Raw genomic sequence first — 26,536 nt, 5'->3', positions numbered from 1 at the left:
TGCCTATTTAACCCTAAATTTGACCTGCTTGCATCACCGGTTGCTATGCTACGTGCTGACATGGCAGAGTATTAGTGAGACATTTCCCACCGGCGAATCTTTCTTCAATAGAAATACCGATATGCGGCCCAAAGGCGGTACAAAAGCAGAAAGAGATATTGAATGTGAATCACCTTTTTCCACTAGTTTTTATTCATAGCGCACAGAAGAAAATAAACAAGACTTCATGGAATACTACAACAACTTGGAAACATCGTGTTTCACTTGTAAATTATTGCTTTTGCATAAGATGGTCAATCAATTTAAAAAAGGCGCATGGGGCTTATTGATAATCAAGCAGTAGTTTCAATATTGTTGAATACAAATTGCTTTGTTACGTCATTTTAATTAACTTGCTACAGAGGAATGAAAGGGGGGCATTCGGCAGAAATTTGACTTTTCTTGCACCTGAGGTGTATTTACAGTGTTAAAATAAGTCCGCCTTTTTTGAAAAAATTTAAATCGTAATTTTTTAAAAAAATTGAAACATATATAATATGAAATTATCAAAATGAAACTAAGCGTGATGGCCATAAAAGTGCAGGGGAAGCAAAAAGTGAACACTGACTCAAATTTCAAACTTCATAATTTGCTTTCAAACAGCAACAACTGTTGCCGCAAATATCGGCACTTCCACATCAAAACAAGTTGTCCAGATGTCTGTACTTGAATTATAACACTCCACCGATGATGATGATGGAGCCAAACCATTTCTGCAATATTAAACACAATGCGTTTGCTGATAAAATTTTTTTAACACTTACTTACGTTCCGCCAATGACGAAAATTTTGTTCCCCACAACGCAACCACAAGTACGTTCACGTGGGATTCGAAGTGGTGATAAGTTCTCCCACTTGTTTGCTCTTGGGTCGTAGCGGACAACTTGTCTCTGGTCTTTGCTGCACCCTCCTGTACGTGATATAATAGCAGGATAATCGAGATAACATACATATACAAGCTTAGGAATTTGATGCTTTAGCTTGTTACAGCAGGCTGTCGAAAAAGACTTCCCCTACCTATGGAATATATCATTCCATTGTTTTCCACGCATGCCATTCCATATGTGGGAACATCGAGAGAAGCAACTTTGTTCCAGTTTTCGCAGCGTGGGTCATACGATTCGCACACAGATAACGGTTTGAAGAATTCGTCTTGACCACCAATGCTATAAATCAAATCTGAAATATTTGTTTATCATTAGTGGGTACTAATGGCAAATGAACGTAGAAATTATAATTTAGTTACTCCACTTCATAACTAACCACAGATTTACTGCAAAACTGAACCCCATATAAGGCTTGGTGTATCATATTGTGCGCTTTCAATAGAAGTGTTTAAACATCATTGTATAATATTAAAAAATGGAACGACGTTGAGAATTGTTATAATGCGTAACAAACACGAGAAAAGACTTTACATATCAAGCTTTACCATTACACACTGCAATTCCGTGTTCATCTTTTGCACTTGACATGTCACTAATTTTGGTCCATCTTCCCGATCCGATGTCCATCTTTTCACCACTAGCCAAGTGCGTTCGAAAGGAACTTCCGCCAACCACGTAAATGTAATCTTTTCACAACATAAGATTTTGAGCCAAAGCTTTGTACCCTCAACGACGGCAAAAGATATACGATAACTTTTTTGATACCAGTCAATTTCTTCGCACACTTAGATTTTGCCCATAAACTAGGAATCTGTATGCTAGAAAGCGTGAAATAAACAAAACATTTAACAATACCTTTAAGATATGCCGAACCACAAAACAAGCGAGGTTCCAACATGTCAGAAACTTTAGTCCATTTGGTTTTATCTGTCCAGTCAAGAACAAGGCAACGTTTTTGTGTCAATCTCCCATAAGTATCATGTGCACCTCCCATAACGTAAACATTATTTCCAACTTTTATCGAGGTCGGAGCACAGCAGTTGCGATCAAGGTCCTGAAAAGCATGGCAGTATCACTGTCTTGCGCTGTTCTGTTGTTATTCCTTTGTCAATCATAAACGTCATTCGAACAAAAAAAACGTAAGTACACTGAAATCAACCGAAAACAAAGAGAAGGAGTTGTCATTGTAAAAATCTCAGAAGACCCAAGTTTAAAATTTAAGAGGTCGTATCAATAGGTTGTTATGTAGCAGCAAAAGGCAATTGTTATCGCTAATAAACTTGCTCACTGGTAAATGCTCCGATTGTCTGGTGATAACGTCATACACAATGCAGCTCTTCACCGAAGTTTCCAGGGAGACAGATCCACCGATCAAAAGAAATTGATCTGCAAAAAAAACACAAAATGTACAAAATAACTTTAATGTATTTAAAAAAAAAAATTTACCAGTTGAACAAAAGGTTAGAAAAATATATTTTAGTTCATCATGGACTCTGTGTAAATTAAAGGTAGTAAGCCGATACGATTTGTTCAGGACAAACAAACGTTTAAATACCAAAACCCACCACCAGCTGCTCTTTGTGGAACTGCTGTGAGTTTCAACAAATATTCCAAAACGTTGGCACAAGTTTGATTTTGCTTCACGAGTGTCTGCAAACAAAAAGAAGACACATTTGTTGTGACAAAATGGATGGAAACGCCAGTGTGGAGGTAAATGATGTACCTCGTTAAACACCTTCGTCCTGAAGTCAGTGGCCATTAATGAGAGATCAAGCAAAGAAAAAAGGCTCGCGAATTGAGTTTGTCGTTGACTGGGGTTGTGGTTAACCCATCCCATTATTCCTTTAAATGCAATTTCTTCACAGTTCTGTAAAAGTTAGAACATTGTTGTTCTGTTGTGGCTGGTGTATATTACACAGCGAACATCCAAATTCAATTAAATTCACAAAGCAAACGCATGTTTGACCGACAAGATAAAAAAGTGATTTATTGCACCCACTTTTTTTCTTATCTTTATTATGCACAAAACATCATCGACTTCAAGTTTCATGAAGTCTTCAAGTTCTACTACAGCCGCTAAGTGTTGGGCAATCCATTGGCTGCATTCACAAAATGCAGTCTCAAGATTGTACCTTTGTGCATATGCTCGAAGTCTGAGGCAATTGTTGGCATCAATGGCTTTTATAAGAAACAGTTCGCATTGGTTTTTTAGGGCTGCAGGAAATATAACACAACACAAGTAGTGGTATCCATATAGTTAGGGAGAAAAGAAACACATTCAAAAACTATTTAGTAATCACAAAATTAAAGCTCAAACTCTGTCAAATAAATAATTTTTTTATGACAACCAATAGTACCATCATTTTTTTTCAACAATTAGAATCTAACCTTCGATTTGTGTGTATTCTGCATCATCCAAAACATCTATTACATTGTCTTCAGTAAGTTCAATTTGACCAGTGTAAACAAAGTCTATCAGGTTTCCAAGTCGATGATGAGGAATGTGTTGAATTTCAACACCTTCCGAATACTTCTCTTTCATCTTAATGCAGTAGAATAAGCTTATCCAACCAATCATTTTGAGCTTAATAGCATAGTTATATAAATGCCGTTTTTTTAAAAGAAAACAAGTATTTTAAATAGAAAAGACAAAGCTAAGATCCTGCTCAATGACATGCTGTATATAAAATTTTAATGAAAAACAACAATAACTTTTCTTAAATTTTGGAACATCACATTTACGATTTTATATAAAAGTGTTTGCTAATGAGCATTTATTCAAACCCATCAAAGATTGTGTATCTTAGTTGAACCATGAAAAGGACATTAATTTCGCTCTAGATGTTCGTGTTCGAAAATCCACCAACCTCAACAGTAAACATGTTTTTGAAGAATTTTGATGCAATCATGATCATACATTTGTGAACCCAGAAAGATGACTCTCCAGATTTAAGGACCAAATCACATGTTGCCTTTTCTCCCAAACGATCTCTAACAAAGGCAAGGAATAACAAATTAAAGAAGTAAGCAACAAAAGTATTGCTTACATGACTTAATGAAATAACAAAAACATGTGATTCAAAGAGGTTATCTCGAACACATCATTTGGAAAGTTCACTTTGAGAAACTTATTAGTCAATCAAGAAGCAAACATGTTTTACAAAATTTTTAGCTCAAAATAGAAGAGGAGCAATGGGTCAAAAAGTGCTTGTCGCCACAAACACATTAAAAGTTTGTGATGACTTTCGAATTGCAATAATATGACATACATCAGTATTGTAACCTGGTCAAATTAAGGAAAGTCGGACCCATCAACCTTTGACGATCAAAATGCAAATTAAAGTTTGACAATTTGTTGCAATTTTTTTTTAATCGAAACACACAATACACTCTTATGTTGAATGGGTTAAATTTTTAAAACTTTTGGAAAACAGCATGTAGTTGGCAGTGTCGAAACTAATACCACATAAATAGTTCACAGTTATACCAATTAACTAAAAAATACCTACTCATTCAATTGATTTGTCATCCATGCTTGGTGGATCAGTAAACCATGTTTATCATCATCACAATCCATGTTGCTACAGCACACATAAACTTTGTGGAGATTATAGACAAAACAACTAACTAACATCAAAGCAGGACACACAAATTTTCTTTGATATACTTGTTTTAGGTTTTATAAAACCATTTTCTGGTGGGCTTTTCCTATTGGCCACAGTTTCGAATACAATGATCTTCCAAAGTCAAAAGAGGAAGTAAAAGTATTATCCAGTGACACAAGCAATAACCTAAAACTTTTGGCAAAAGCGTTCCGCAACAGTGAACAATATTGACCCCACCTTAACTCCGACCGCCAACTTTCCCAAAAATCTCCATATTTGCACCGATGTGCTGATCAATGCAAAAGTATTTTTTTGTGGTGAAATAGGTTCAGTAACTGCCGTTAAAATTTAATTTAAACCGACATTATTGAAACAAAATTCATTTGAATTTTGAAAAGAACTGAATTTGCAATAATCGGATGAACCTTAGTGAGAAGTGCTACTCAATCATGTAGAACTTTATTTGAAAAAATTGTTTTGCGATTGTGGCAGAATGAAGGTACTGAACGTGGAAATGCATTCCTAAACATACAGAACTACTCGAAAACTACAGTTGTCACAGGAAAATACCACAAACAATTAAAAAATGTATTGGACGTTTTGTTACCACGTGACCTATGTTTATTTTTATTCTTTTGCATTGTTCCTTAAAAAGTTTTCCATGAGGGGATTTTTCTGTCAAATTCCCCAAACAAGCACAAATATATTTTAATATTTTTAGGCAAACTTTTTTTGGAAATATATAACTACTCGAGAATTTGGAACTTATTCCCATTTGGACATAAATTGACACCTTGTATTTATTGACCAATGAAATACAAGTTTGAAACATTGTAATTTAAGCTTAGTCTGTTCATATTTGATATACGTGTCGACCAATTCAATTTAAAAAATAAATTAATCAATAATAACTTGAAATACACGCACAAAAATACATAAAAACAATTTAGCCTATGATGTGAACAACAATTTGGATCCTTTGTGTTTCTCCTGTCTTCAGTGATACGCTTGACAGGCAGCGATTACGTCGATGGGGCGAAATGCGCTGGGGCTGTGATGACATGGGGCATTCCATTAGGCGTCCCCACGTCAGCCGTCTGAAATCGTACCACGGCTGAACGAAGGGTGTTTTCGAAAGTTGTACCGTTTCTTCGCTGTATCATCAAAACTGTGTGATATCTGTAGTGACGGTTTAGACAACTAACAAGTTGTTTGGCGCCTAATTTAATCAGTAGAAGACTAAATAACCTGTTGCTGCCAGGCATATGGTAACTTAATAATCTGTTCTTCTGGCATATATAAAACGTAACTTTATTCACCGACGTTTCGCCTGTTATTCAACAAGGCTTCCTCAAGGTAATGCCAGAAGAACAGATTATTAAGTTAAATAACCTTTATTCAAGACACTACAGCAGAGATGTTAGTCTACATTGTAAAGTTAGTTATTTGGAACATGAAGGATTAGTGCATGCACATTATAAAATATATGTGAGAACCTTATGACTTTATCAGTCCAGTGTAGAACACTAAGTACGGAATTTTGAAGCTACTGTGGCATTTTTTAAAACAACGGACAGACACGTATGCGTTCCGCATGTTCACAATGCGTTCCGCTTGGATAAATTTGTTATTGAGCGGGTTCTTCGTGGGCCTACAAAAACGCATATGCGCCACATCAGGTATGAATGTTACATTTTGTGTAAATTAACGTGCATTTCTACTTGCGCTTTTGTGACAACATATTATAAATTGCTTGTAATGACAGAAAATTTTTTTTTGTCAAACCATATGCTTTTTTGCTTTTAAATCCCCAAATAAGCGCTTTATTATAGCTTATTTAGTTATTTTATTTTCATAAGATTTTGTTTTCAAAGAATAAGTTGTCACCGAATAAAGACTGTGTTATTCATCACTGTGTTATTCCCAAACTGTACATAAAAACGGTTTGGTATGAAATCATGTCCCTCTTTCACAGTATGTGGAAATATGACGTCAACAGCGGTGTCAGGCAATATCACTTCACCGGGTTATCCGGAACGCTACCCTGGCAACATCGCTTGTGAATGGATTATTGAAGCGCCTTCTAACAAAGCAAGTACAGTGTATATGAAAACATTCTTGGTCACTGACTTATGATGTTTTACAGGTTATAGCAATCACATTTTACGTCTTCTCCATAGAAACGCATAAATTGTGCAAGTACGACTCCTTGGCTGTGTACAACGGTGACGAGTTGGTAAGATAAGGACAACATTCTCTTTCGCAAAAAAATTAATATTTGAATGTCCGACTAACGTATTCCTTCACTGGGAGAATGTGGTGTGTGAGTTAACGTGGCCATGCCGTATTGTCGCCTAGTCTTGTGTCAATTGTAACAGGAATGAACTCTAAACCAACACCAAAAACCTGAAAACATGCTGTATTAAATACAGTACACTGGAAGAAAACTATGCGGACAAGTTTCCCCTCACAACTTTATTTCGTCCAGCAATACAGTGAGGGTTGTGTTCCGCTCCGATAATGACAGGGAAGAAGAAGGATTCTGGTTATCTTGGAACAGCGTAGGTAAGCCCAAAACCAATCTGCCGGATTTCAAGCGGGATTAGCTTAAAGTATAAAACTAACTGCGAGTTAAACAGCCACAATTTAAACTATTTTTTTTGCGATGTAAAAAAGATATCGTTCCGTGCAGCTATACATGCATTGCGTTGAGGTTCTTTGAGTGAATGCGGCATGAAGCAAATTTCTGATATCTCAATAAAGCACAGTGTTTAAAAACACTAATGTACTTAAGCACAGATATGCTGTAGTTTTCGACGATTTTGGTCAAACTAGTGAGCAAAAGACATATCGCTGTTTGCATATAAATACAAAAATGTCATCATCCAGCTGTAAATCACCGCATAGTAAACACAGAAACTTTTTTTTTACTAATTTAAGTTTGGTAAAAAACAGAAAAAGAAAAGATTCATTAGTAACCTCACATTTTAGACCAATGTCCACGCGACGAATATACTTGCTGGGATGGACAATGTATTCCCTTGGTAAATAAATGTGATGGAAATAAAAACTGTGCAAATGGCGACGATGAAATTGAGTGCGGTAGGTAGATTTATGTAGTCTGTTTTGCCTTGCTGGCAAAGTTCTGTACCAAATATTATTTTATTCCCTATCAAACAAATACCTTTTTTTAAATTGTTAGTTTTAAATGTTTAAAATTCACAATCTGAGACGAACAATTTTAAGTCTTGAATATCAAAACTAAAATAAAATGTAGAGTTTAATGAACCAACCTGTGGTTTATGTTTACCACAAATCTATATTATTTCTGTAGCTCACGTATCATCAGATTTGGAACAGTGCGGAAAAACGAACGTTCCTATTGAGTTTACCTGGGTGAGATATGGTGCCTTTTCCTTAGCATGAATGTTTAAGTAAATTGATTTTATTGCCTTCTTGCCAAACCTATTCACTTTACCAACAGTGTTATTATTCGTATTGCTTAAAAAATGTGTTTAAGATGAATGATTGCGTTGGGGCTTTATGGGTCAAGATACTTTTTGCATGGGTATAACGGTAGTAAACAAAAGTTACGCTCAATGAAACCAAGCAAATAACAGAAGTTTCCGCCCAACAACGCAAACAGTAAGTAAGGCACGTATAAACATGTCACAAAATAAGTTAACGTAACCTAAAGCGAATCAATGGTGGCAGGACTTGGGTGCTGGCATTTGGTCAAGTAATCTAATGAATTTTTGGCTTTCAGTCATTTTATAGAAATTTTCTTAACAGGATCCTAGAATAGTTGGTGGAAATGCAGCAGTGAAGGATTCCTATCCTTGGGTCGGGATGTTGTATCGAATGAATAACGACGAACAGTTTCTATGCGGCGTCTCCGTTATAAACCACCACAACCTTTTAACTGCAGCGCACTGCTTTGAGGATCGCCAACCACTTCCGTAAGTATTCCGGCAATCACTTTCAGCTCGACCTAAACTCCGTAATTATACCTTTGCTCCAAGCAGATTGGATTGACTTAAGAAAATATTATTTGCTAAAATATAATGTAAACTGAATTACTGGCATTAAACATTGGTTTACACGTTGGTAAGTAGGAGTTGAACATGTGGGCAAATTAAATAATAATGTTATTAAGAGATGCAGATAGATGCACACCTTGTTTTCGACCTGTAAGGTCTTATACGTGCAGCTGGTGACTGCGGCACTGGGCTAGCGTTTACACAAGCAGTCATCAATTGTCATTAATTTTATTTGTGCAACACTGATTTAGAGTGCTTTAACATGGTGTAAACAAGCATGAGGAATATGTGTCCAATCTGACAATAAGTAAACTTAATTCTTTTAGTTTTTCGTACATTGTGTATGTGGGAAGATACAGCACAAGCGGAAACGATGGTGAACAAAGACTGCCGGTGTCTAAAATAACGGTGCATCCCAATTTTACCGGGTACTTGACGATACGCATGTTTAAAATTTTAAACCACTGTAACTGAATTTTGTTCAAAGGCAATCAGATCAAGGATACGACCTAGCAATTATTACGCTTGAAAGGCCAATAAATTACACCTCCATTGTCAAGCCGGTATGTTTGCCGATGCCCGGTCAGCTTCAATTGGAAAATGGAATGATCTGTATCGCGGTTGGATGGGGAGTTCTCGGTAAACACAAAGTATTTAATATTAACCAATTTGGGGGATCAGAACAAAATAGCGGGATTGATATTGGTTGAATTTGCTTTTCACTGCGCTTAATGGAGTAGTTGCAATGCTTTTCGAGCTCTCTGCTCACTTGAAACTTTTTTGGTAAATCATGCAAAAGATTGCAGCCTGGCCATTTCCAAATTGTTTCCAAACTTAATCTAAAGTTTAATTTTTTGAGCTGTCGACGTATACGTTTAGTTGAAATACAGATTTTCACATAATTCTGATGTTAACTCTTATATATTTATATTATGTTCAAGCTTATGACGGCGAACCACCGGACAGACTTTTCCAAGTGCGACTACCGATCGCCAACAAAGATATCTGTGCCAGCAATTATGCCATGAATCGGGTCACACTGCTGGACTCTCAACTGTGTGCGGGTGATATTACAAAAGGGGGCGTGGACGCTTGTCAGGTGAAGTAATTAGTATCATGAAACGGTGTGAAATAAATTGTTGCTAAACAAAGTGGTGCCAATAATATGAATTGTGTAAGTTATACGCAGATGGTTTTGCTTATCATATGATTATTGTGACACGTGGCCTGACGGCACTATTGGTTAAGCTTTGCTTGGCCATAGTGTTTCCACTTTGTTTTCCCTGTGAGGTTACACCTAGTTTGGTGCCCAACGGATGACGGTGATTGTATAGTCATAACGAAAATGGAAGTCTTTGTTTTTGCCGTTTGGTCAGCAAAGTCGTCTGATAGTCACACCAGCTGCACTGATGAGACCCTTATAGGTCGAAACAGTGGTCATTAGTATCACCTTACACAATTTAAATTGTTGTTGTTTGCAAATGTTATCACCAAGAAAAATATTTGTTTAATCATTAAACTGTTCCAAATATTTTCTAAAGTACAAAATGGTTGGTTGTTAAGATATTGTTTGCAGAACGGTATGCGATTACCTGCCGTTTGTGGTTTCTGCATATAAAAGGTTTAACTTGATATGAATGCAGGGTGATTCCGGAGGGCCGCTTTTATGCTTGGCTGGTGAAACCTGGTTCCAAGTTGGAATCACTTCGTTCGCAGTTGACTGCGCCGATCCAAAGTTTCCCGGAGTTTTCACGGATGTTGCCTCATTCTACAACTGGATTCAAGAAAACAGTAGGAATACAATCTGGAGCAATGTCAACGAACAATCAACGCAGCATAACATCTACTCTAGTACTTTTGATTTATTGCTTTCATCTGCGCTCATGCTCTGCAAATCCAGTTATTGCTTTACTAATTTATTTATATTATTTGTACGAGATAACTAAACATCACTGATTTAACTTCTTGGATGGCCAAAATCGCATGACGTAAGACACCGAAAGTTATGTACAATATCCCTGTGTTTTAGCAGGCTGCCAAACTAACATTACTTCAGTAACAAGCATGCCGATTTTAACAAACAAAAACAACCATTCTACCACTAAGTGCTACTTCATTTACGTCACGCATGTTTAGTGCATTGTATTTTGGAGCCTGTATTACTTTGTTACACTTTTTTCAAAAAAATGACAAAAATTATCCTATTTACAGGTAGTGGAGCGTGGCAGCCTCACCAGCAGTCGCTGTTTAGTTGGTTTCGTTTTCTCATCGTAGTAATTTCAATTACTCACCTACTTTTTTGATATTCATGAAGCCGGGAAGTGTTTTAGCCAATATTTGTGTTTGCGGAGTACACGTGAAATGTTTTCCACAAGTATTTAAATTCGTTATTTCTGCAAACTGGTATTGGTTTTATGGCGCATTTTTTGTCAATCATTTACAAAAAAAACAATACTATGTGAGGATTGTAACAGGTAAAATAGGAAATAATTTTATTCAATGACCTTTTGTAACGTTTTTGCATCTACATTAACCTAACGAGACTAAACGGTGAATGCGTACCTTATCGTGTTGCCAAATGAACGCTTTTTAATGTGTTACTGTGCAATGATATGTTTTATCGACATAAAACATTAACAGAAATATTCATGTAATTTTACTTGTGTTGCTGCTTTCTATATATATACTCCACCGCAGCTGTTTTCGTGATCATATCTACTCCGGTGCTTTTCCAGTATATGGGTGTAAAATGAGCGCCAACAGTTGCTTACGTCATTCACCCTCTCTACATCTGCTCCAACCACTACCAGAAAAAGTTTATTTGTTTGGACAAAATCACGTAATCCTTGTATTGCTGCCTTCTCATTTGCTGCTTGAAGCGCTCCGATATATTAATTTGTCATTGTTTCTCGTATATTCGTCTTTTGAAAGTTTCAATGAAGTTTATATGTTTGTTTAATTTTTGAACGAAATCTTGCCCAAAAGATCTCACTTAATATGTCGTTTTTCCATCTCCATTTCACTCCAACCGCATGGGCAGAAACAAATGCTATTTTCGTGTGGCTAATAGAGAGTATATTTAATATATCAAATACACTTTGCTTCAAAATGAACAATACAGATATATACATGTTGACGGTCATTGGAGTTGTTTTGGGAATTGGTAAAGCTTTTACATGGCCTTCGATCATAATTTATTCCAATTTAAAAATGTACTGCTCTTCTGTCATAAAATGTACGTGCTGTATTTCTTCGCCGCTTCGTCTGACATGCGGCGATGCAAATGACTTTGCATAATGCTGTTTCCAGTTAGATTCAAACAAGCCCAAACAGATATTTTGGAACTTTTTCAAAACTGCTAAAAATAACTGCGACGATTCGTAGCAAGATTTTTTACGCATCGGTAACGCTTTTCGCATTCCCGTTACATAATCTGACTGATTTTTAATTTTTAGTTTTATTATTTTTTATTATTGTTCAATAATTGTTTGTGCTGTTTATGTGGCGTTGCAAATATGTACATGCTCTACGAGATATGCAGTTTAGGTGATGTTTATCTGGGACAAAAAATAACTTTACACACACTTTTATTGGCTTGTTATATTTCATCCAACGCAACTCTGTAAAATCGTATTTCTGGAGATAAGTGAATTTATATGGATCAATTGTCAAAAAATTTTGCTTTTGCGAAATGTATGTGCAAGATAAGCGATTTTCGCCCATACAAAACAATTGCTCTTGTGCATCGCCACTTTGTATCAAAATGCAATTCAAGCACATGCACTGCAGCGTACCAGGCATTTTTTGTGGGTCGTTTCAAGGTGGTTAATCTATGCGTAACCCACATTTTCGCGCATTAAAAAGGTTTGCACATTAAGCAAAGTGGAAGGTCGCAAAACGTCCTTTTTCATTTCACAATAGATTCTTTTTGTTTGCCAACATACACGGACGTAACAAAACCCTATCATGAATTCATCAGTAAATTAAAAACAATTTCCGAATCCAGTTGTGCGGGCCAAGGTTTCTTACATTTTCGATTTACATTTCAAAATTCGTGAGGCCACCTCTCTTAGCAGGTTTCCATCGTTACTGTGTTTAAACTCTGCCACGCCTGGCGGAACAAAAAAAACAAGGATTTAATCTATACAAGTGTAAATAACCACAATACGGAAAACTTACTAAATGCTGCCATGCTGATCACCAACAGAACGAGCTGAAAGTAAATCTTGTACCTCACGCACACTGCAGTACTCCAACCAGATTGAAAAGCATAACCAGCAAGATACCAAAAAGACCAAACCACCATAGCTGTCTTTTGGTTCTCAGGGAAGAAAGCAGCGTGAGCTTCTGTTAAAACGGGTATTTGCAACAACAACGAAAAATCTATCAGCTTGCATGGTGTTGCTGGATTGAAAACCCTTTTTTTTAATTTTTCGTCTTCTGCTAATTTACCACAAACGCAGAAGATCACAAAGTTATTGTTTTGCCAATGTCAATTTGAACACACGATACGCCATATGGGACTGAGCTACAAAAACAAAATACCTGCACTAACGGGGGAACGAATTCCGTTTGCAATACCCATCAACCCGATTAGGCAGTAAACAATCCACTTGGATGATTCAGTTGCACTCCACAACAAAATGGTTAAGAATGTTCCAATTTCCAGCATTGTACACAAAAATAGTGGCAATTGCCTTCCATATTTACCCGATATTTTGCCACAATAAAATGCAACGAAAGCGTTACTGGCACTGAATGTGGCCATGCACAGAGGCACCTTAAATTAAAAAAAAAACAGATAAAGTTGTGAATTTTAAGTCAAGATAGTATGACTTTAGTAGTTTCGATTACATAAATTTGTGGTGCTGTGAATATTACCTGATCAACACCAACAATGCATGAGGTTAGAGCTCTTTGCATTTCCACATAAACGAACGACTGCACGAAGTGGGAATTATAAGAAGTTGTTTTGTTTTCAACATTTGATGAAACGCACTTTTTAGAGAATACAGAGCAATTGGAAACACCTTTTAAAATAATGTTTGGCATTAAAAATTGTAGCCATGTTATAACTAATTATTATTAATAATCCTGAGTCGTCTGTCTGTTTAAAGTTCCTACGTTATATAGAAATAGATTTGAATAAGTGATACTGATGATGCCTGCAAACACAGGCGAAATGTATATATCGTAGAAATTTTTAAACAGACATACGACTCGGGATTATTAATAATAATTTGCATTAATCCGTTAGTGAGTCTCTGTTAGCCATTGAGACTACGGGCGATTAAAAAATATTCTCACCTGTTAAAACTTTGCAAAAAGAGTTTTGTGAGAACTTTTACTTTAATTTGATTTTTAACAGCAATATCATCACGTTGATTCATTATCGGGTTTACAGGCTCATGAAAGGGAATTTCTTGTTGAATGTAAGGCGTTCGTCGTGTGGCATCTGTGATAAAAGTACATTTCCAACTCAAATCATAAGGTTTAGCAAATCATAATATAATATCTTATTTACCAACGATGAAACCTGTTTTTTAATGTGCTAATTACCTTTGTCATCCACACACAATTCCGCGTTTTCTACAAAACAACCCTGAATGGTTGCGGCGATCAAAATCAGTCCCATTAAAACACCGAGCGTGATAAACAGTGTGGTTTGAGGGGGAACATACTGCACCAGATTTTGTTGCGTCACATTCGGGTCTTGACAGTCGTTGGCTCCACAAATCGAATAATCCCGTTGCTGTGATGTTTTGTTCGGGTTCGTTAAGTTGAAAGTGGATACTTGGGTGGACCCCCCAATATAGAGTATAGAATAGCACACAAGGTTGCTGATAAGCTGCAAAATTGTTAATGAAACAAATATATTTTCATTGTGTTGAAACTCCCTAAATATTCTACCTAAACAACATTGTTACCATAGATATATAGACCATGCATGAAAACTGGCCAAGGAACCGAGCGTTGTAGAAGTCACATTCCCTTTTTCCAAACCTGGCGTATCTTTTTCCGAAATGAGCGCAATATATCACGAGCGAAGGCCAAGTTAAAGCTGCAGCAATTCCCGTAAGTATTCCGCTGGCGGTCAATACGTAGACATCTGAATTTATACACGTTAAAGCGATGGTTCAATACAAAAGTCCACGCCACTTTATTTTCTTGTGTTTATTCCATCCGCGAATTTTTTTTTTTTGCCGCAAAATAAAGATCATTTGATTTGCTTGAAATATCAACAAAATATCAATGCATTTACTTGGGTAGTAGTTGGAGCAGATGTAGAGAAAGTATATGCAGTAAGCGGATGTCAGTGCGCTTTTAACACTAAGGAACTGGAACACCACCGGGGTGCCTGTGATGACGAATATTGTCCCGGTGAAATAAGCAGCCGTGGTCGATGTCGCCCCTAAAATAAAAGTACCAAAACACATTCAGCTAATTGTGAAATACTTGTACATGACATTTACATACACACACAGATATGGATATGTAGCATATTACTGTTTATGGTTGAACAGAGTTTACACATTAAATGCATATAGTGTTCCCAACATGAGGTGTTTAAATTATGAAACTAATTTCTACCAGGGCAAGTATTTGTTACGGTTTGCTTTTAAATCCGCAATTAACATTGAACACTGTCTTATTTACCTACGCCGTTGACTATGTTAACGCTTGACTGCAGAGCGAGCACTGACATATACGACCCTACCGTCAGACCAACGCCAACCGTAAACAATGCAAACCTGAACCTAACATTTCTCTTCTCCTGCCGGTACATTTGCTTCCTTGTACAGACCAACAAACTTATAACTAAATTACTGTGTTTTCAGGGAACCCTGTGTATGTAAATAAATTATTAAAATGATAAACAATTCTATTGGATTACGACAGGTGATTTCAACGACTTGGTTATAAAACAAACCAAATTTCACGCAGATTGTAATATTAGCTCATATATTTTTATATAAGAACATTTTGATTAAATTTAATGGACTTTCAGCTATAAATGTTGAAGTTCATGACAACCAGCAAGCGCGGTTTAGTAATTTATCACCAACAGCGATGTGCTGAACTTTGTCGAGCGTAAAAGTTTTGGCCGAGCTTGGTAACGTGATTTAACAGGTTTAACAGCAGATTCGTTGCGGATCATTGGGGTAGAGCAGAGCTCCCCAACATTTTGGAACTCGCGTCAACCAAAAGGTTTCAAAATTGTGGCACACGCCAACCCAACTTGTCGAAAGTCACAATATCACTAATGACGTCACCATAAAAGTCGTCATGTGATTACAGACTAGGTATAGAATTTAGATTAGCCTCGAGGCTAGTTAGCCTTCGTTAATTTACGGACTGTCCTAAAGGTTAGTTAAAAAATATTTTTCCAAAATTTCCGAAGATGACTTTCGTAACAAAGTAAATTCGGTTTAATCGGAGTGCTTTCACTAGCAACTGATTTCCGTCAAACTTACTTTTCCACCCCAGTAGAACTTGCTTTTCAAGTCCAAGTTTAGCTGAAATGCAACCAGACGCAATATGTGCGCTGTTACTTTAAATCGTTGATCCGTGACGCTTCTCAAGGCTACGTGCGGTTAAAACATTTTTGCAACGTATTCGCAGTTCACTTGCGCTGGAAATAGTGTATAGATTGTGATTTGTTAGCGCTTTTGTTCGGCACGAAAAAACGCAACACATTCTACGATAATGAACAAACCCTATATTGTGGTGGAATACATGTTGCCTTGGTTAAACTCCAAAAAATAAATCAAGTAATGCTCAAGGTTTTTCATTCTAACTAATTAACAGCTGACAATTAAAAGCTGGGCCCGTGCACTCGAATAGACAAAGAGTAGTTTACGTATGAGGTATTGATGCAGTCTATCATATCTAAACGCTTCTCGTATCGTGCCCTGTAAGAAATGCCCTTGCTCAGTGATATTTGTGTCTATAATAATCGCTAAAATATATATGAATTAATTAAAGCGAGTAAATGAAAGTAGGTTTCACGAACGAACACTACAATCGAATAATTACAATTTTAGGCAAATAGAAACGCTTCAACTGCGCCCTATTTTACAACAATGTATAAACATGATGTATTCTGTGTTTATATCTTTGATTTATTATGTAATGGGAAGACGCAGTAACATATTAGCAAATGCATAATTTGGCCTGGATTCTGCAGATAATATCAAAATAATGTTTTGATAAATGTTTGAGTTGAAGTGTTTTTCAGACTTTACCTATGTATCAGAGATGACGATTGACCACACAATAAAATCACGACTTATAAAAGAAAACTTTGGTTGCGAGTCTCATATCCGTAAGGATCGGGATTCGTGGATACAACAAACTGTTGTTAGGATCAGCCAACGACGTACTGGCCATTTTCTATCAAGTACAACCGTGGCAAATATACTGGATGACAATCACGTAAGCTGTATTGTTTATATCTGCGACAGCTCCTGTATCTGTTCTTGTTACTCGGAAAAAAATACATTTGGCTGATAGTTACAACAAACTTTAATTACGCCGTTACGAACGGTTGATAGTTCACGGTCAGGCCATCAACCTAGTCAAGTGTACGTTCCATCAGCAACTCGAATCCAATCAAGGAAGAATCTCCTATAGAGAATCCCACAACAATCACGCCTGTACAATACTGTTATCAAAGAATTACTCAATATACCGGTAACGCCTGAAAAGTGAACACTAAAACCAATGCTTAAATTTTACCGCAATTTCCATGTAGCGTTTAGTTTTAATGATCGACCCTGAAAGGAAACCATCTATATAGTTGAGTTACTATTCTAATCATGCTTGGTGTTGGTTTCAGGCGTATAAAAGCTTAAGCAATAAAGCTAGGTGTGCTTGTTCCTTCAAAGTTCTTGGACAGAAAACATGGATCGGATGTATTTATGGCCAATCAAACTCTGATCAATCCATACTTCATGAATAAGTTTCTCATAAAATAACCTTAAATCTCAATTGTCACGTTCTTATGCGAGTGCTTCACTCCATTGCGGCAAGCACTAATAATTGCAGATCAATACTACAATGTTTACCTGGACATACTTTCAGTTTGATGACATGTACGTCTCATCATTGATCTGTACAAATACGTTTTCGACAAATCTTGAGTTGATTTAATCTGACACCAAATCGATTGCAACCGTGATTAACTTCTTCAGGATAAAGTTGCAATCACATTGTACCATCCAGAAAGTGGCTCACTTGACACTTATAATTGCTGTGCACAAAAGTCAGAAACATTGGCGAGTACCGGTAAGCCAGTAATTCCAAAAGAGAAATTTCGATTCAGCACATAAACCTTGACGTTGTCAGGCGCCAACCACAATCCCGATGCAATAAATTCTTCAAAATTACAATTGATTATCAAAGTCTTGATTCCATTACATCACCTACTACCACCAGGCGGTACTACAGATTCTTAGGATTACCCGTTTTGGTGCACTATCTCAAAGTAAATACAGCACCAATGCTGTATAAAAACTTCCCAAAGTCAGAGTACTTAATTGGTGGAGACGTGCTTACGACAACTTGGAAGATATAATTTATTCAATAGTTATGCGTGGGTGTTTTGATTACATGAATAAGTTAAAGGCATTATGTTGTTGAATCACTGTAAAAAAATCATCAAAAAGTTAGCAAAGCTAAACCGAATGGAAATCGACAGTCAAAACAATCCTGCAAAGCAAGTTTTTGAAACGACTTCCTTTGAAAGCGAAAAAACATCAGCAACGCGTGCAGTTCTTATCATTAATCGTGTTAAAATCGTGCGCTCAACATGTCACAAATGTTGTGTCGTTGTAACAGTTTTCCTCTCGCATGACACGGACCTATGGTATGCGTCGAACCGGGTTGTGTGAAGATTAGGTGCGCAGACTCGGAATAGTAACACTTGCAAAGCAGACATTGCTTGGCGTAAGTCTGTGAGCAGCCATATTCGCATTCGCGTGGCTTTCATGGTTCAGTTTTTTTATCCTGCTTATTTCGCAAATGTTTTCGTCGTAAACTTCATCAGCTTGGAAATAATGATCATCGTCAGCAAAGTGGGTGATTTTTTCGGCAGTTGCAATGAATGACAAAAATCTACTCCGTATTTTTCAACAAAATCTAACCGTATAAGGATGTCTAAACTTGCACTATGAATGAAGGGTTCGTGTGTATATACATATGTGTAAAGCAATTCGACGAAATATATCGAATTTTCAGATTTAAACACGATTGCTTGTCAATTGGTTTTATGAATAACAAAGAAAAATGGAAGAAGACAAACCAGTGTACAGTGGAGACGGACGTAATGTCCGCGACGACCAACCAACTTATGAAATCAAAACTTACAAAAGGAGATTTCTTGTGGCTTTTCTTACGTTTGTAATTATTGGTATTCGTGGATTCAATCAGTCGCTGTTTGGATCAGCCAACGACGTTTTGGCCAAGTTCTACAAAGTACAACCTTGGCAAATAGACTGGCTGACGATCACGCAAGCTGTAGTGTTTATATGTGCGACAGCTCCTGTATCTTTTTTTGTTACGCGAATCGGATATAAAGCAGCAACTTTAACGACCACTGGATTTTTGTTTCTTGGATTTGCCCTTGACGGCATATCCATTTGGATTCCTTCTGGATTTCCACTTGCTATAGTTGGACAAGCTTCAGAGGGCTTAAGTACGATAGCCACAACGTCTATGCAAACTGCAACAGCATCTATTTGGTTTCCAGCTAATGAAATGGCAAATGTAAATGCGGTTCTTACCGTAAGCCGAGCGTTCGGGGAAGCAGGTGGTGCGGTGACCTTGTCCAACGTCTTGATTATTACGGATAGCATTAATGACATACGATCAAAACTGACGTATGTATTTTGGACGATTTCTGGAATTCTGGCAGTTGCGTTCATAATGACACTTGTTTTTGTCAAAGACAAACCCGATTTGCCTCCTAGCATTGCACAGGCCAAAGCGGAAATTTGGCAAGCTCGGGAGAGAGCAAAGTATGTGTCGGTAAAGGATGACCTGCTACAGTTTGGAACAACTTTAAAGAAACTTTTTACCGATCGTCATTTCCTGGCCGTTTGGGCTGCTATTGGAATTGTGAATCCGGTCTTACGAAACTACACGATTCTACTCTCGTCAGTGCTGCACAAACAGTTTCCTAACGAAAAAAACCTCGACTCAGCAGCTGGTTTTGTGCTGATGGGTTCCTGGTTAATGTTCGTTGTAGCTGGCTTCATTACAGGGCCGATCATCACAAAAACTAAACGCTACAGGGCTACAGCGATAATATCTATAATATTGGTTTCAGCGTCCACTTTATTAACGTTGATAGGCGTTTTATCTAAGTCTTTGTCTACGGTTTACGCCGGTGTGATCCTTCTGGGTTTCTTTATAGGAGCTGCTGCAGTTGTGTGTTTGCAGTTGGTGATGGAGGTAACCTATCCTCTGCCAACATTGCAAGTTACGATGCTTATCATGACAGGCGTGGGCATTATGCGCATGTCTTATCCCATTGTAGGAAGAGTTTTGCTGGAGAAATATGGGGCGGCTGCTTCTCTGACCTTTCCCTTTCTCATGACCGTAATTGCAATTCTGCTTATAATTATGCAGAAGTTGCCTTTTCGTCGTCTTGAGGCAGAAACTTCGGAAACATCTAAACTTCTGCCAGAATATGAAAACTAGTTGAAAAAGATTTATTAACGTTTGATCGTTTAGATACCTCTTCATGGTTTTACTCTGATTTTTGGATTTTAGCAACTGTACCAATAGTCTTAGCAATACAACCTAGTAATTAATTCATTTAAAAATGAGAATCGACAATTGGTGTATTGGTTGGTCAAAGGCAATTCCATGCTTCCAGGTTCTAACACGAAAATGTTTTTATTAATCATTGATCAAACTTTTATTGCATTATCCGTTTGTGTTCACATCGTACACAGTTCTACGTTTAGTCAAATACCAATTTATGTACATGATTCTGAATCCGTCTTTTGGAGCGGGCAAACCAGGACCGAATAAAAATTCTTGCACATTTAAATATTATGAGCCAAATTGTTTTGAAACAATATTCTCGACGCATGTGGTTGCTATTGTTCGTTTCCACGCTGCGTATTTTCTGTTTACGCTATCACAATTGTATTTTAACATATTGTCTACATAGTCGCATGTGTTTAGGTTTATTTCCCACAACAAAAGTTTAATTGAGAATGAGGCTGGACTGTAATTGGAAAATAAAATTGAATTTACTTTCTTGTAGTTTACAGAAATTTGATTACCTTCCTTCCTTTTGAAATGTAACAGAGTAACTGAATTCGCATCGGGAAATGCACTCACGCAGTTATTTATGTTCTAGCTCCAAAATTGCCAATTTTTCGGCATGTAGTAAGGAACGACAAAGAGCTACGCTGTACTTTTTACCGTATAAATCAATATAAGGGTTCGATGTGCAAAGCAATTCGACGAAATATATCGAATTTTCAGGTTTAAACACGATTGCTTGTTAGTGAGTGTTGTGAATAACAAAGAAAAATGGAAGAAGACAAACCAGTGTACAGTGGAGACCGACGTAATGTCCACGACGACCAACCAACTTACGAAATCAAGACCTACAAAACGAGATTTCTTGTGGCTTTTCTTATGTTTGTAATTATTGGTAATCGTGGATTTAATCAGTCGCTATTTGGATCAGCCAACGACGTTTTGGCCAAGTTCTACAAAGTACAACCTTGGCAAATAGACTGGCTGACAATCACGCAGGCTGTAATGTTTATATCTGCGACAGCTCCTGTATCTTTTCTTGTTGCGCGAATCGGATTTAAAGCAGCAACTCTAACGACCACTGGATTTTTGTTTCTTGGATTTGCCCTTGACGGCATATCCATTTGGATTCCTTCCGGATTTCCACTTGCTATAGTTGGACAAGCTTCAGAGGGCTTAAGTACGATAGCAACAACATCTATGCAAACTGCAACAGCATCTATTTGGTTTCCAGCTAACGAAATGGCAAATGTAAATGCCTTTCTTACCGTAAGCCGAGCGGTCGGGGAAGCAGGTGGTGCGGTGACCTTGTCCAACTTCTTGATTATTACGGATAGCATTAATGACATACGATTAAAACTGACGTATGTATTTTGGACGATTTCTGGAATTCTGGCAGTTGCGTTCATAATGACACTTGTTTTTGTCAAAGACAAGCCCGATTTGCCTCCTAGCATTGCACAGGCCAAAGCGGAAATTTGGCAAGCTCGGGAGAGAGCAAAGTATGTGTCGGTAAAGGATGACCTGCGACAGTTTGGAACAACTTTAAAGAAACTTTTTACCGATCGACACTTCCTGACCGTTTGGGCTTCTATTGGAATTGTAAGTCCGGTTTTACGAAACTACACAATTCTACTCTCGTCAGTGCTGCACAAACAGTTCCCTTACGAAAAAAACCTTAACTCAACAACTGGTTTCGTGCTGATGTGTTCCTGGGTAATGTTGTAGCCAGTTTCCTCATAGGGCCGATCATCACAAAAACTAAACGCTACAGGGCTATAGCGATAATATCTATAATGTCGGTTTCAGCCACCACTTTATTGACATTGATAGGCATATTATCTAAGTCATTGTCTATGGTTTATGCCGCTATGATCCTTGTGGGTTTCTTTATAGGAGCTTCTACAGTTGTGTGTTTGCAGTTGGTGATGGAGGTAACCTATCCTCTGCCAACATTGCAAGTTACGATGCTTATCATGACAGGCGTGGGCATTATGCGCATGTCTTATCCAATTGTAGGAAGAGTTTTGCTGGAGAAATCTGGGGCCGCTGCTTCTCTGACCTTTCCCTTTGTCATGACCGTAATTGCAACTGTGCTTATGATTACGCAGAAGTTGCCTTTTCGTCGTCTTGAGGCTGAAACTTCGGAAACAACTAAACTTCTGTCAGAATATGAAAACTAGTTGAAAAAGATTCATTGTCGTTTGATTATTTAGGTGTCATTTTATGGTGTTACTATGATTTTAGGGTTTTTGGAACTGCACCAATTGTCCTAGCAATACAACCTTTTGCGCAACCAACCATCAAGGGCTGACAGCAATAAATGTTATCTTATACCATTGATTTATCCTTTGGGCATCATCAGAAGTAATTCATTTAAAGGCGAGAAATCGACAATTGGTTTATTGGTTGGTCAAAGGCAATTCCATGCTTCCAGGTTCTAACACGAAAATGTTTTTATTTATCATTGATCAAACTTTTATTGCATTATCCGTTTGTGTTCACATATTACCCAGTACTCCGTTTAATTGGTCACATAACAATTTATGTACATGATTCTGAATCCGTCTTTTAAAGTGGGCAAACCAGGACCGAATAAAAATTCTTGCACATTTAAATATTATGAGCCAAATTGTTTTGAAACGATCTTCTCGACGTATGTGGTTGCTATTGTTCGTTTCCACGCTGCATGTTTTCTGTTTACGCTATCACAATTGTGTTATGACATATTGTCGACATAGCCGCGTGTGTTTAGGTTTATTTCCACAACAAAAGTTTAAATGAACATATGGCTGAACTGTAATTGGCAAATAAAATTGCATTTACTTTCTTGAAGTTTACAGAAATGTGGTTATCTTTCCTTTGATATGTAAAAGAGTATAAATACATAACATGACAACACAGAAATCAGGACTTGGTATTCGTTTAGATTTTGGCACATTATGGTCTCTCTATCTTAAAATGTTCACCTTACCTCTCGATTCACTTTTACTTTCCGCGCATTTTTTATTCATCACAATTTGGATCATCCAACGTTTCACCTTTAGTTTTATACGCTTGAGTAGTTTTGGTTGCAACGCGGAAGATGCGGCAAGCTGCGTAGCCAGGATGCTGGTGGTTGAATAATTGATGGAAATAACCCGGTAGTTTTCTTGTGGTGGCTTGAAAAGCTGTGGATGTGCGTTGCTGTATTAATCAGAGAGACATTTTGAGTTGACACTATATTGCATTGATACAGTATTGTACTGTGTTGTGTTGTGCCAGCGTCCCAGAAGAACGAAAGATTTTGGTAACCTGTGTAATGACATATTACAAATTTCATTTCTATCGCCAAGAATGCTTTAAGTTGTTTTAGATAGCGTAAATTTGCGTATATTAAACTAGTTGTGCAAACAAACATTACTGCCCTTACTCCAGTAGGCCTGTGCTACAAAATCGACAAATTAAGACCAGGCCCTCAAAGACTTTCCAGAATCACTTCAAGATGGAAATAAATTTTTGTATATTTCACTGAAAGATGGAAAGAAAAAATTTTATCACTTATCGTCGTTTTGAACGTAAAGTATCCTCATAAATAGACTAGCCACCATGGCCGCACTTTGTGTGCAGGGTAAACCCTGACGTTTACCATATACGCAACTGCTCTGCGTGGCAGACTGTTTATTGACTTCTGTAATGCACAAACTACTCGTGTGTATTTGCTTACATAACACAGCTGTGTCGAGTAGACAGTAACTGTTCTGTTAGTGTGTTATTTTGAGATTTAGTAAAAAATATCAAATTTGATATTAATGCTTTGACAATGTCGTGTGTCACGGACCGAAATATTTACTGGTTGCATTGCGATACCAGGTTGACCAAGAAAGTTTGTGTAGTAACGACATTATAGCTTACATCTGCTCTTGATGTATTCGTTCCTGCTCTTGATGGCGTCGTTCTTGTGTTTCATGTGCTGCATGCTGGGCTGCCATCTGCTTTTGCATATCTCCATCGTTGAGAATGTTTTCCGACTGCGTTAACTCGTTCAGTACAAAATCCGTCCTCGTCGCCAATGTTGTATTCTTGTATTTGCAAAAGCAGGAGCCAACAGCGCGAACAAATTGAGACTGTCCAGGAGAGAGAACAATCGTGATTGTATAGGGGAAGAGGCCAGTGGTGGGATTCAGCCGGTTCGCACCGGTTCTATAGAACCGTCTCACGAAATTTTATGAGATCAGCGAACCGGTTAGCATTACTGTCAATGGATTGTTGCATCTTAGAACCCGCTAAAAAATATGACTTTTGTGATAGAACCGGCTGACAAAAATTTGAATCCCACCACTGGAAGAGGCTAATCATATTCCTATACAAACAGCATTGGAATGTTTAACAGGGTGCGAAATGAAATAACACAGGGCACGAAAAATGATACGCTTCGCCGATCACAATAGTAATTAGTAAATAAAATTAAATTTACTTTCTTGTGGTTCACAGAAATTCGACTTCCTTTGCATTTTATAATTTTATATGTAAAATAGCATACATACACAGCATGACAACAGATAAATCAGGACTTGCTATTTGTTTACATTTTGCACATTTGTCTTTCCATCTTTATCTTTACCTCACCTCTTGATTCACTTTAGCTTACCATGCATTTTTACTCATCCTTGTTTGGTTCCGCCAACGTTTCACCTTTAGTTTTATACGCTTGAGTAGTTTTGGTTGCGTGGCCAGGATGTTGGTGGGCGAAAAAACTAATGGAAATAAACCGGTTGTGGTGGCTAGAAAAGCTGTTGATATGCGTTGCTGTGCTGATTAGAAAGAAATTATGTATTGACGCTAAAATGTGTTGATACAGTATTGTACTTTGTTGTGCTAGCGTCCCAAGAGAACGAATGTTGTTTTGGATGAGCGATGTTAGCACTGTATAGCTTAGCCATCATGGCCGCACGATTGCAGATTTTAACGCTAAGCCGTTAGTGCAGGGTAACCCGAACGTTAACCATATTTACAACTCGTCTGCGTGTGAGGTGTTTATTGACATGTGTTATGCACAAACTAGTAGGCTGTCAGTGTGTTACTTGTGCTTTGACTATCTCGTGTGTCACGGAGCGAAATATTTACGAACGCGCAGTACGTAAGATGGAAACAATACAAGATACGAAACAAAATATCTATGAAAGAATTGTTGTAGGATTGACAAGAGACGGTAGTGTTAGTAGGGTTAGGGCATTGTTTGACGTGAGATTTTTAAGCATTGTATAACCGCACAGAAAGCAATTGTGCGATATTTTAAATTGCCACTTAATCAGTATAATTGTGCATAAAAATTTTATTTCTGAATGTGCAATTCTTTCACACCATTGGTCGTTTGTGATGTAGATTCACTTGTTATATAGGCTTACCTGTAGCAAAGGTTCACTTGTACAGTAACATTGTCTAATGTTGGTACAACAGCAGTCGTGTGAGGTATAAAACATTGGTTACAGCGGTCACATTTCCAGAGTGACGACAAATGTTTAGAAAAACTACAGTTGGGACAAACGCCGAAATTACGGACTAGGGCAATGGCTTTCAATCACCAAATACTGTACCTCGAATTCGTGGACAGTGTTTACAGAAGAATAAAAACCAACTCCCTCAACCCCGAGTCGCATCGCGAGCATGTTCTCGCTGCCTGCGAGTATTTTCTCGGTACAACATTACGCAAACACTGCGACCACAAAGGTAGGGAGAAAGACAAAGAGATAACAGGCGGACTTATACAGGAAATCGGACGCATTTACCGAAAGCGAAGTCCCGATAAAATGTCATTGATTAAATCCGCCGTCTTATTCAACGCAGCCTTACACCGCAAACCCTCCAACGCGAGAGAAATCGAAAATGACATTCGAAACCTTTGTTCACATGTTCTGAGGCTCTCCAAGGCTGCCGACCAAACGGCTGATATCTTGGAAGAAGGTCGTTGTGCTAAGGAAGAAATTATCAAGATAAGGCAGATGGTTAAACAGGCTTTGCACTCCTCTACCCAAAGAGTTGACGAGGTTCAGAAACGTGAAAAAATTGACGAGATCGAAAATTTCCAGTCTAAAATTACAGGCTGCTATAAAGCGCTAATGAAGCGCATCATGGACTTTTGCATTCGCGTCAAAGGACCTCCGCCTTTTCCTTGTGCATACGCGTTGGTTGGAATGGGTTCGCTTGC

At 37.7% G+C, this 26,536-nt stretch overlaps 6 protein-coding genes across 8 annotated transcripts; 3 read left to right on the top strand and 3 right to left on the bottom strand.

The window, feature by feature from the left end:
- Window positions 1–61: 61 nt before the first annotated feature.
- On the bottom strand, window positions 62–4,717 carry LOC145912561 (kelch-like protein 24). Its single transcript, XM_083000074.1, has 12 exons — window positions 4,436–4,717; window positions 3,794–3,917; window positions 3,315–3,468; window positions 2,926–3,140; window positions 2,650–2,793; window positions 2,492–2,576; window positions 2,215–2,312; window positions 1,782–1,980; window positions 1,472–1,612; window positions 1,057–1,218; window positions 808–949; window positions 62–752 (listed from the first exon to the last, which is right to left on the bottom strand). Exons 1-12 carry the CDS (start codon window positions 4,558–4,560, stop codon window positions 635–637), a joined length of 1,707 nt encoding a protein of 568 aa, XP_082856200.1. The 5' UTR covers window positions 4,561–4,717; the 3' UTR covers window positions 62–634.
- Window positions 4,718–5,629: 912 nt separating this feature from the next.
- Window positions 5,630–11,707, top strand: LOC145912566 (clotting factor G beta subunit-like). 3 transcript variants are annotated; one of them, XM_083000102.1, is made up of 12 exons: window positions 5,631–6,210; window positions 6,507–6,622; window positions 6,678–6,767; window positions 6,964–7,096; window positions 7,523–7,633; window positions 7,866–7,927; window positions 8,324–8,490; window positions 8,898–8,999; window positions 9,059–9,210; window positions 9,513–9,670; window positions 10,215–10,362; window positions 10,783–11,707. In XM_083000102.1, the coding sequence occupies exons 1-12, from the start codon at window positions 6,126–6,128 to the stop codon at window positions 10,872–10,874; spliced, it is 1,416 nt and encodes a 471-aa protein (XP_082856228.1). In that variant the 5' UTR covers window positions 5,631–6,125; the 3' UTR covers window positions 10,875–11,707. The 3 variants fall into 3 exon arrangements, with proteins under 3 accessions (XP_082856212.1, XP_082856228.1, XP_082856220.1); XM_083000094.1 differs by having other exon boundaries at window positions 10,215–10,422; XM_083000086.1 differs by lacking the exon at window positions 10,783–11,707 and having other exon boundaries at window positions 5,630–6,210; window positions 10,215–10,769.
- A 760-nt stretch (window positions 11,708–12,467) lies between these two features.
- Window positions 12,468–13,330, bottom strand: LOC145912673 (protein unc-93 homolog A-like). Its single transcript, XM_083000231.1, has 3 exons — window positions 13,117–13,330; window positions 12,751–12,918; window positions 12,468–12,682 (listed from the first exon to the last, which is right to left on the bottom strand). Exons 1-3 carry the CDS (start codon window positions 13,241–13,243, stop codon window positions 12,597–12,599), a joined length of 381 nt encoding a protein of 126 aa, XP_082856357.1. The 5' UTR covers window positions 13,244–13,330; the 3' UTR covers window positions 12,468–12,596.
- Window positions 13,331–13,523: 193 nt separating this feature from the next.
- LOC145898019 (UNC93-like protein) lies at window positions 13,524–15,277 on the bottom strand. Its single transcript, XM_082986497.1, has 6 exons — window positions 15,229–15,277; window positions 14,834–14,983; window positions 14,499–14,680; window positions 14,131–14,419; window positions 13,879–14,026; window positions 13,524–13,601 (listed from the first exon to the last, which is right to left on the bottom strand). Exons 1-6 carry the CDS (start codon window positions 15,275–15,277, stop codon window positions 13,574–13,576), a joined length of 846 nt encoding a protein of 281 aa, XP_082842623.1. The 3' UTR covers window positions 13,524–13,573.
- A 3,100-nt stretch (window positions 15,278–18,377) lies between these two features.
- Window positions 18,378–20,312, top strand: LOC145912588 (choline/ethanolamine transporter FLVCR2-like). The gene has a single exon (XM_083000114.1). It carries the CDS (start codon window positions 18,859–18,861, stop codon window positions 20,272–20,274), a length of 1,416 nt encoding a protein of 471 aa, XP_082856240.1. The 5' UTR covers window positions 18,378–18,858; the 3' UTR covers window positions 20,275–20,312.
- Window positions 20,313–21,120: 808 nt separating this feature from the next.
- On the top strand, window positions 21,121–22,532 carry LOC145897913 (choline/ethanolamine transporter FLVCR2-like). Its single transcript, XM_082986398.1, has 2 exons — window positions 21,121–21,951; window positions 22,272–22,532. Exons 1-2 carry the CDS (start codon window positions 21,121–21,123, stop codon window positions 22,530–22,532), a joined length of 1,092 nt encoding a protein of 363 aa, XP_082842524.1.
- Window positions 22,533–26,536: the final 4,004 nt, after the last annotated feature.

This window comes from Ascidia mentula, chromosome 1, assembly GCF_947561715.1.
Source record: "Ascidia mentula chromosome 1, kaAscMent1.1, whole genome shotgun sequence".
Lineage (NCBI taxonomy): Eukaryota > Metazoa > Chordata > Ascidiacea > Phlebobranchia > Ascidiidae > Ascidia > Ascidia mentula.
Note: the sequence above shows the minus strand (reverse complement) of the source record. Positions and strands in the feature narration are given on the sequence as shown.